This window comes from Ylistrum balloti, unplaced genomic scaffold (genome assembly GCF_031769215.1).
Source record: "Ylistrum balloti isolate Yb309-2 unplaced genomic scaffold, AGI_CSIRO_Ybal_v1 Utg370346, whole genome shotgun sequence".
Lineage (NCBI taxonomy): Eukaryota > Metazoa > Mollusca > Bivalvia > Pectinida > Pectinidae > Ylistrum > Ylistrum balloti.
The window spans coordinates 21,553-32,363 of NW_026782248.1; the positions used below are offsets into that span (position 1 = coordinate 21,553).

General features: G+C 36.4%; 1 protein-coding gene across 1 annotated transcript; it reads right to left on the reverse strand.

Moving 5' to 3' along the window:
• Positions 1–347: 347 nt before the first annotated feature.
• Positions 348–9,532, reverse strand: LOC132553726 (L-tyrosine decarboxylase-like). Its single transcript, XM_060217999.1, has 13 exons — positions 9,441–9,532; positions 9,132–9,250; positions 8,963–9,021; positions 7,694–8,023; positions 6,768–7,231; positions 5,020–5,204; positions 4,301–4,440; positions 3,806–4,020; positions 2,816–2,951; positions 2,287–2,502; positions 917–1,165; positions 536–667; positions 348–365 (listed from the first exon to the last, which is right to left on the reverse strand). Exons 1-13 carry the CDS (start codon positions 9,530–9,532, stop codon positions 348–350), a joined length of 2,355 nt encoding a protein of 784 aa, XP_060073982.1.
• Between the last annotated feature and the right edge of the window lie 1,279 nt (positions 9,533–10,811).

A 10,811-nucleotide genomic window follows, 5' to 3' on the forward strand; every position in this document is an offset into this window, starting at 1 on the left:
TCCTAAGAAAGACAAATTAAGAATACTAAATGTCTCCTTTTTTTGTCCGACCTTTGATACAAAATTATGTCCTGCCTCTAAAAATCTTTCTAGTTGGGCAAATATCCACTCAGTCGTTCATGGATAGTAGCGATGTTTAGAAAAAAAAATGTTAATGGATAGACAAATAAAAGAATGGCGCCGCGCTATGGCACAAGATAATCGGTGCTTTGGATCAAGTGAGCTAAAAGAAATTCATTCCTGTTCATGTTTAAATTTCAATTAATGTATATAATCTAGATTATCGAGAAAAGACAAAAATATCTAAGGCAGTCTCGTACATGAAGAGTTATTTAAGTCGATTCCTTTCACTCAGGTTGCTCAATCTGAAACATAATATATGCAAATTTAATACCTGTCCAAATTTATGACGTCATGATGTATACGAGACGATATCAAATATATGTATGTCTGTAATCGTTCTTTGCGTTCTTTTACAAGTTGAAATAACTTTCGCAATAGTCGTAAAATAAATAGAAATCGGTATGTCCATTACCTCTGCGATGCATTGAGTGACCACTTGTCGGAAATGCCGCACCAGCATCTGAATTGCCTGGTCAGCCGCCGTCCAGGGGTTCATAACCGTGTTCTTTAGGAAGACAAGTTCGTCACCTGATTCTTTTGATACCTATAAGCCAATATATGTTTTCAGATATAAAAAATTACTTCAAGCTGGTTTACACAAAAATAGAAATAGATGATATCGATCCATAGGATTTCACCGCCTTCTTATTCTAAAAATGCAAGCATTGTAAATCAAAACAACGAAATCGTTTTTCATGTAATTACTATGAAATGAGTCAGGCTATGTTGATTATTTGCCAAAGTTACGGGACGTATTCCTCTAATCACAAAACAGAAAAAGCCCACACATTACCCCAAGATGTTCCTTGATGTTTTCTAGCATAATGCCACATTCTTTTTGGGAAAGACTTGATTTTGTCAGGAACATCGGTACATCACAAACACTTCTTTGTTTGGGATCTGTGTGTGACAGTCTGTTGAATACGGTCATATTTAGACGGTTACATTTGACGACACACGTGTTGTTCTTGACATTAACGGCGAAGGCATTGATTGGCAAATCAGGACCTATCTCCGAAAGGAAATCCATCACCTCAGTATCCTGGCATGAAAAACAATAATTTGTTTATTTTGTTTCTGTTAAAAAAAGATAAATACAAGGAATAAAGACTGTTGTTTTAGATATAGTTTATTTTACAACGTTATCTGATTTAGGCAGCAATCTCGATTCGATTCCATTATCAACGTTACATCATAGTTTGGGATACGATACATCATGTTTTCTGATGCTAATATCATGTTTTATGATACGTTACGTCATGTTTTGTGATACGTTACATCATGTTTTGTGATACGTTACATCATGTTTTGTGATACATTACATCATGTTTTGTGAAACTTTGTGTTACAATATGTTGTGTGAAACGTTACATCATGTTTTATGATACGTTACGTCATGTTTTGTGATACGTTACATCATGTTTTGTGATACGTTACATCATGTTTTGTGATAAATTACATCATATTGTGTGATACATTACATCATGTTTTGTGAAACTTTGTGTTACAATATGTTGTGTGAAACGTTACGTCATGTTTTGTGATACGTTACATCATGTTTTGTGATAAATTACATCATGTTTTGTGATACGTTACGTCATGTTTTATGATACGTTACGTCATGTTTTGTGATACGTTACGTCATGTTTTGTGATACGTTACATCATGTTTTGTGATACGTTACATCATGTTTAGTGATAAATTACATCATATTGTGTGATACATTACATCATGTTTTATGATACGTTATGATGCGAAGTACGAAGCTGTTAAAATCTAAGGGAATACATTTGTACCCAAAACATGTCTATATATAAACGACAAGGTGTACTAACCCAAGAATTCAAATATAAATGTAATAAGTGCTCATAAGGGGTTTTAATTGTATCGTGTTGTTTATTGTATTAGTTTGGATCAGTGTTTATTGTCCGTCCGGAATCTCCTACTTTCCTCCACCATCCGAACCAGACACGTCTTTAAATGACCCCGGGTTTTATTGGGACGTTAAGTAACATTAAACCAAAATCAAGTATTAACTGAGAATATTTCTCGATGAAATATGTTATTTGTCTCCCTTCTCCCAGTCTTTGTTTAAAAATATGCCCCTTCTAATGTCTAGTTCGCAATACGCATGGTAATTTTAAAGTTTAGTTAATTACAAACCAGTACAATTTCCTCATAAGATGAAAGTAGAATTTTTTCACGGATAAATTGCATCGTGGATTCCTCATCATACGCTTCAGGGATCGGAACCAAAGGAACGCAGACAAACTCGTCATCAGGTTTGGCTGCTGTTAGCCATGCGCAGTAGAACAGTTTGGCTCCAAGGATTGACTGTCCAAGGATTCGTCCATAGCCAGAACTGTGTAGACCGATCACCTTCAGGGTTGAATATTACAGATTGTAGAATGAGACAATAAGACAAAGCCGTTAATGTTGTATATAGATTCTTAAGGCTTTACTATTTCTGAAGACTGAAGTGAATCTATCCTCTTAAGTCTAGACGGAGGTAAAATATAATTAAAGAAATTGTTTTAAAAGATACAAAATGTGACCACACGCTCAAGGAATTGTTTTTCTGGAATGTTATTACCATAATTTATCACACTACCTCCACCTATGACTATAATTTAACCATGGGATAGTTGTTTTGAAATTGCACCATTTCAGGCATCATTAACGGTGATATTACCTTGTGTGCTAGGTACACTCCTGCCGCCGCTGCTCCTGGTTTTGATGTCTCCAGTCCTAAACAATTGACAGTTACGTAACCAGTACTGTTCAGCATATCAGTGGAAAAGGCCAGAAAAGACTTCATTTGTCCATTCCTTTAGTTAGACACAATAAGTCATTATTTCAAGTTATATGTCTATTCTAAACTCTTTATTTCGAACTATTACGTCCCCCTTTTTGATGGTGGGTTTAAAATACAGGACAGAGGCCTCATTGAAAAACATTTTCCAAAACTGAATTGGTTCGGTTAGTGAAACATTAACATGTTATATAAGAAACAAGAAATTATAAATATGCCATCATAATTATCATTCTCACTCAAATTCAATAAAACATAGGCAAAACATGAAGAAAAGAAAGATGTACACGGTTACACCTGTAAAAGTACAAAGAATAAACTAGGTGTTCCGGAGGAGTACGCATTTTCTGATTCATCGACGACACTCGCTATGTAAATATTGGTATCTGACACGCTTGTTGAACATGCACTTGTACATAGAAAGGAACTTCCGATATGTCCAGGGATGAAATAATTTACTTACTTCTTTCAAACTCGGATGGCTCTAAACATCGCAAGAAGTACATGGCAAATCTCGGGGACTAAAAGTCTACCGTTTTTAAATCTCGAAGACTGACGAGAAGACGCATAAGGAATAAACAACACAATTTCAAATTCATAACTCGATATTAATTAAACTGTATCATACAGTTGTTTAATCCTTAAAGCAAATGTTGACCTTTTGGCCTTTTTGTCTTTCAATTTTCTAATAAAAATTTGTCAGAACAACAAAGAGCCAAGAGGAATCGTTCTAAAGAATTTAATTGCCATGGAATCAGTAACATCTAAAATAATCGGGAATTTTTTTATTTTGCTGCAAGTCTGCATAAGCATAATGGTGATTGATTTATTTGTAGAAACATCAACAATAACTTACAGCTTATATCTTACCTATAGCACAGAAATCCTGCCGGATAGGGACAATATCCCGCTTTGTGTGGATCAATGGTTACTGTGTCTACATCCTTTAAGCAAGACAATTGTTTTCTCACGTAGTCACTCAGAGGAAAGGCTGGCAACAACTTGTCTTTCTCCTCAGGCTTTCTTATCATGGTCGTATAATAACCACCCCAGGCTCCATCAACAAGCAGGAAGAAACTGAGGCCCTGTAACACGTGAATTTTTTGTTTGTTAAAATGCGGTACAATATGAAGATATTTAGATATTTCAAATATCAGAACAAAACAGAGAGGCCATGCTGTTTTCAGAAAAGCACCTTTGAATGACCTTAGCATCCCTGGATAACTAGCTGTGGCGATGATATACGACACCAAAGGAAAGGAGGAGCAACATTCGTACACTGATATACCCTTTAAAACATAGTTGACATATATATTTAGTATCAATTATTAACACTTGTTATTTTTGAAATGCTTCACTTCTTGCCTTGGTCCTATACTCTGCTCTCAAGTGAAGAATATCTTCAATTGAATCCACAGCTCCATGCTCTGTTGTACCGATGTTACAAACAATGGCAATAACCGGGACTTTTTTCAATAGACATCCGTCAAGAAGTCTGCGCAATGCTGAAGAGAAAAGTATTTCAGTGCGATTTCAACTTCCCCCGGATTTAAAAACAAATGAAAACACAGATGAATTGCACCTTTCAATATAACAAATACAAGTATATATCGTATAACCAAACAGTGAATACAACTACAACAAACAAATATTTCGTCCTTGTAGAATACTTTAGTGTTGTATTCCGAATTTGCAGAACACTTTGGTGTTATATTCCGCCTTTGCAGATTACTTTGGTGTTTGAAAGACCTTCAGTATTGGGAATTTGAATCAGCTTGGTAGTGATGGATCTAACAATCACTCACAGTCGTTCAGGACAATGCTCTTCATTAAATCTCCTTTTTCTTAACACAAAAAAATTCCAAAAGGGAGACAAATCAAATACACAAAATAAGTACACATGGATGATTTACATAAAAATTATAGCTTTATATATGCCTATACATATGACATCAGGTATTGAAACATAGTTAGCGATAACAGGAATGAAAAGTTGGCATTTCAGGTTAGAATTCAATATATGATGCCGGGAACAATACGACTGTATTTAATACCGTTTGTATTACTCCAATGACATCACTCACCCACAACATCTGTCCTTGCAGAATGATCGAAAGGGACACATATTAAATTGCGTCCTCCGATCCCCAAAATGGTTGCAGCCTTCTCCCAGGTAAAGTGTTTGGCAGCGGAAGTCATAACCACTGGTTCGATTGTCAACCCGTGCATTCGATAAAATTCGACAAATCCGTTGTGCTCGATAGAGTACCTTAAAGTAGATAAAGATTTTAAGAACAGTGAACGTTTATACATAACCAATACATAAACTTATAGTATCTATGACATATTAAAATAAATGAAACTAACATATACAAGGTGAGTTGAAAGGATATTCATGACAAGTCTTATGTGGATATGTGCGCTTCATTAAAGACATAACGAAATTGATTATTATTTACATAACACTTGACGAAACCAGGAAAGACAGCAAAGAGTGAAATATTATCTAAATGGTAAGTAAATGAGTAAAGCATTGATGCTATTATGTGGTCTGTCAGTGTTAAGTCAATAATGTACTGAAAGAGATTCAATAAATGTCAACTGTATAAAGATATGGTATTTATTCTATGCCAGATGCAAGAAACAAAGTCAGGATTAACCAAATAGTTAAAAATGTATTCTTAAGTGTCTTATCAATCGAATGTTATAGTCTAGATAATCTTTTTTAAATGTTCTGTAAAATTTAGTTTAATTAATTTATGTTAATGGACAAAATGATCAAAACCTTATGAATTTGGTCAATGACTGATGTTTACACATCAGCACTGTAAAAGTATTACTGAAAGAATGGCTAAATGTGGCACTTCTTGTAGCAGTCATTGAATTGTATTATCGATTAATAATAATATTAAACAATTGCAGATTATGTGAATAGTTTTTCATACGTTTTCAGCTTGGAATCTGAACTGTTCGAATGCTGCAAGCGTATCGTTTGTAAAGTATATTTTTTTTAGATGCGCATGTCCATGTTCGAATGCTGCAAGCGTATCGTTTGTAAAGTATAATTTTTTTTAGATGCGCATGTCCATACCGGTTCCGTATAATTTTTCCAACGGTTCTCAAAATAAAAATAAACCCAATAAAATATTATTTATTTATTAATATTATTAAATTTACGGATTTTGTTCTTTTTTTAGGGAACGAACTATTTGCAAATTATATTCAGGTGGTATGTTTTGTATTGAAGATTTATTCCAGGACAGCTCACATATAAGTACGTCACATATGATTTAGGTAACTGGTTTCAGAGTAGGGTTTTCCTGACATATTCCATCAGAGAAAATATTGTATTTTTATCAATTCAGTCATCAGTGGCGACATGTTTTCATGTGTTAGATATAAATGCCATGACATTAAGTCACATATATTTGAAGTTATAGATTTCAGAAGGGTTTTCATGTCAAATTCGATTAGAGAAAAAAAATTATTCTATAAATTAAGTTGGGACAAGTATTCATGTGCCAGATATAAATGCACCGGAGCGTTGCACCTTTTCTCCTATGCCTAGCATTAAGATCGCCTGTCAAAAAAGACCATCCACGACTTGTATATTGAAATAAAAGCAATTATATCCCGATTCATCAAGTCACAGATCTTGACATCGCCTACGGGCCAAAACTTCTTTTTTTCAAATTGATTTTTAGTAATATATTCTCAAAATAAATCTCAAGGTCTTAAGTCGTTAGGTCACCTGAAGTATTTCCGTCGGACAAAATGAGTGGAACAGTCAACATATTCAAGTCTCTTTAATAATAGGTTCTGAATGTCTTACTTGTGGATAACTTTTCTGAAATCAATGTTGTCGTCTTTGATCAATTGACTAATTTCTTGTGGTAAAGATATGATGTCATCAAGGTTAAGATTCAGAAGATCCCATGTAGAGGAGGATATCAACTTCTGTTTTCTATCCAGTCTGGGAATATACACCCTTAGATCCTTTATATCTGCTAAAGTTGGTTCTTCCCGAATAGCTTTTTGGACTGCCAAAGGGAAGAACTTTACATTTCTAGATGCCCATAAAGCTTCGATATTGGAAGATGATCCACCATTGGTAATGTACCCCCGTGGATTGCTTCTCCTATCAAAGCCAAGCAAGTCACACAACTGTTTTCCGACCTCTATTTCAAGTTGTGTTGTAACTGGACCACCCTCTTTGCCCGCATTGTTCGCATTGGTCATCCATGCGGCTAGAAATCCCAATCTTGCTGCTGTTACCGTATCAGCCAACATATGGCCCTAAAATACACATTGAAAACATGACATTTTTTAATTATTTTTCAAGCATAGTATACGCGTGTTATGTATTTTGCTACTGTGCCCTGGTGAGGTGCCTATGATGCCTTTCGTTGTTGTAAACACTCTCAATCTCCCAAAAGTAAATAATGCATTTTTAATTTATATCTTCTAAAATGCTTCTAATGACAATATTGCGAATAATGTTTCATTTATCATTTCAATTGAAATAGATATGATTTTAATGTCAAAACATACTTTAGTTCCAAAGTATTGTATATTGAAACACACATAATAATCACCGGCTAGAGTAAAATAAGCCGATGATTAAGAATGTAACATGATATGAGTAACTCGTTCATCTCTCTACCGATCAAGTTAAAAGGAAATTCCTTCTAGCTTGAAGCAAGAAGGCGATCGTTACTGTTAAGACAAATATAAAATGTCAAAAACATTTCATCCTACCTGATATCTGACATTCGCGAATGGAACTGACTCCGACAGTGTATCGTTCAGCGATTTTAATTCTGTTTCAAGCTTAGACATCTCCTTTTTGTAATTTGGTGATGCTTTCACTTCGGACGTGATATACAGACTATCCTCCTGGAAATAACTTTTGGGTTTGGCATTTTGTCGAATTGCTTCTATCGCAAGACCGCAGAATTCATCTATGTTTTCAGCTGACGGTCCAATAAACCAAGATCCTAATTTCTCCCATTGAGTTTTACAGATGTCGGAAGTCATCCTCTGATCACAACCGTTATTTTCGCCTCCGCCGGAACTAGCCATTTCCCCCTATGGGATGAGACGGGGTTTGTTTTTAGAAAACCTAAGGACAATATTCGACATTCATATAACAGTGATTTAGATCTACTGAAATGGATTACTCATTAGAAATCATTTTAAAAAGCCATAATTCCTTGTCTAAAACAACTTCACTGCTTCGTCGTGCGATATGTCTGAGTTTGAAATATTTCTTTCCTTCGCTGAACACATGGCATTAACAAACACATGACACATATACAAAACAGATTGATCTGTAAAGAAACGCGTCTTCTATTTCACCCAGGACACCAACCGCTTGAATTCACAATGTAGGTAAATCCAGAAAACGTTTCATAGTAAATGACTTAAATTTCTGCCCCATCCCACGGAATCTAAACAACGCAGAATTGGTACAGGAGTGTGACGTGCATGTGTTTCCTTTGCGATCACAAATATGTTCAGTGTCATAACTAGATTTACGTAAACATTTTTGATATTTTAATCACCATCTTACATACAACAACTTGGAGTGGATTTTTGTCCGCCTTTGGCGTCCGTCGGCCGAAGGGATTATCGAGACACCAATATTTACACAGCCGCTTTCCAATAATTTTTTTTATAACTTTGTATTTGTTTTATGTTCTGTGTATATGACGTAAACAGGTTTGGGAACGTAATAAGAATGTAATGCGAGTGCAGGTGTTAAGTTGGGGAGTTGCGTTCAGGTTGTTGTCCATGTCACGTCGGACCAGTTCGGCTACATACACACAGTCACGTGAACAACACTTCATGCACGGTTACTTCACATAGACGTAAACAGAATACATACACGTAAACAGATATACTAAATATATACATATAACCATAAGCACTGTAGGGACACCTAGGTGACCACTCCAAGTTTAAAAGATTGTACAGGACAATCTGGGATTGTAATCCCTGATATAACAACAGCTTCTATGGCCTTACCAATTTAACAGGCATTATCCCCACATTAGGGATGATCCGGGTGGTCACAACCATACAATCTGCGTAACACGAGAATGAAACATTTAAAGTAAAAGATAATTTTGTGAATAATATCTCACACAAAAAATTCACCATAGGTCCCTTACTCATATGCTGTGACATAACCCACTCTCCGTAGCTGCCCGGGGGCGTACGGGACGTATTGTCCACTCCGGACCCCTGGGAGATTCCGGAACCCCAACAAGCTCAGAAACATAATCATCCTTATGGAATACTGCAGAGGCAGCTCTGAATTCATCAGCAACTCTGTCAACTGACCTTGAGCTAATGTTTTTTCCTATGCTCTGGGACCACTTAGAGGGAAAATCAGACATGGGGATAACTTCTGCCTTCGTCGCTGTGGAATATTGCCCACTACAAGTGAACTAGTACTGCTCGAATCCGAATCCGAGACAGTATGGGTACTTGGCTTGTTTACCTTTTGGATCGACTAACAGGAGCTGTGAGGGCTTTGTTACTCGTCTGCTCCTCTACTTCATCAATGGGCGGTGTCGTAAATGGCAACGGCATATTCCGGCGCAGTGTACGAAGGGGGCCAGTTCCCTTCTCACTTCGCACCTTATAGATCTATGATGCTTACCACCCTATATGGACCATGCTCCAACCGGTCAGCTACTTTGTGTTTCTCTTGGACCAGCATCTGATCCCCCTAACTAAATGGTACACTCCCTAACCTTCGTATTACACCTAGCCTTGTTTTTTACAGCTTTTCTATTGACTTCGTTAGCTGCAGCATGGTATGTATACTCTAAGTTTCTTTCCAAGTTTGTGGACGTCAGAGACCTCCCATCGCGTTGCTGTCTGTAGCAACACCTAGAAAGCCATCTACAGCAAACCTGGGATGCCATCCAAAGATCAGAAAGTGGGGGAAGTGGAGGAACCATGGATGGGCCATACGACTTCCAATCTACTTTGTTTCCTCTACAAGTGTGGCAAGGATAGTCTGATTGAACCTCTCTGCAGAACCATTCCCCAATTGGTGGTATGGAGTAGTTCTAGGTTTCTTTACCCCTGCGAGCTTACAAGGCTCTTTTAACAACTTGCTTTCGAAGTTACGACCCTGGTCGCTATGATGCTTCTCTGGGAACTCATAATGAACATTTAAGTTCTTGTAGAGAACCTTGGTGACTCACCTCATCGTGGATACCTTATAAAGCTTAGGCCCTGTGAGCTGTTGGTACTAACAGCTGTTTGACCCGAGTCCCATCTACCATAACTGTTCTTTTTTTTAGTACTCAGATTTTGGCTCTATTTTCCTCTAGACGGTTGATATAGTCTATAATCATGTACATACACTTTTTGTTTTTACATAACATCAGGGTTTCTTTTTGTTAGTTTACTGTGGTTTTAGTCGCCGAGCCATATCATCATCGTACTTTTTATTCATTCTTTTTTTTTTCGATCAGTATTTTATTACTCGAAAATAATAAATCACATATTGTTTATAGTTAAATAAAATGACAGGTTTAAAGTGCAAAGTGAAATATTAGTATCAGTTGTTCGGTTGTAAAAGGTGTACCAGGCTAAGCTAGTCCATAATTTGAATAGACTGGATAGCTTATCATTGCAAAAATACGCGCACGTGCTCGAGGATATATGGATTATATTTGATGGAATTAACGATGCTCTCGTCTTGATATAGCGTACAGAAGGATTTCAGCCTATATATGCACATGTGTATTGTATAATCAGGTAAGTAATCATTCAAAGAAGATTGCATCTGCTTTTATTAAAGGCTATAGGAGTAAGTTGTTTACAGTTAGCCTACGCAGTACATTGTATACAAAGG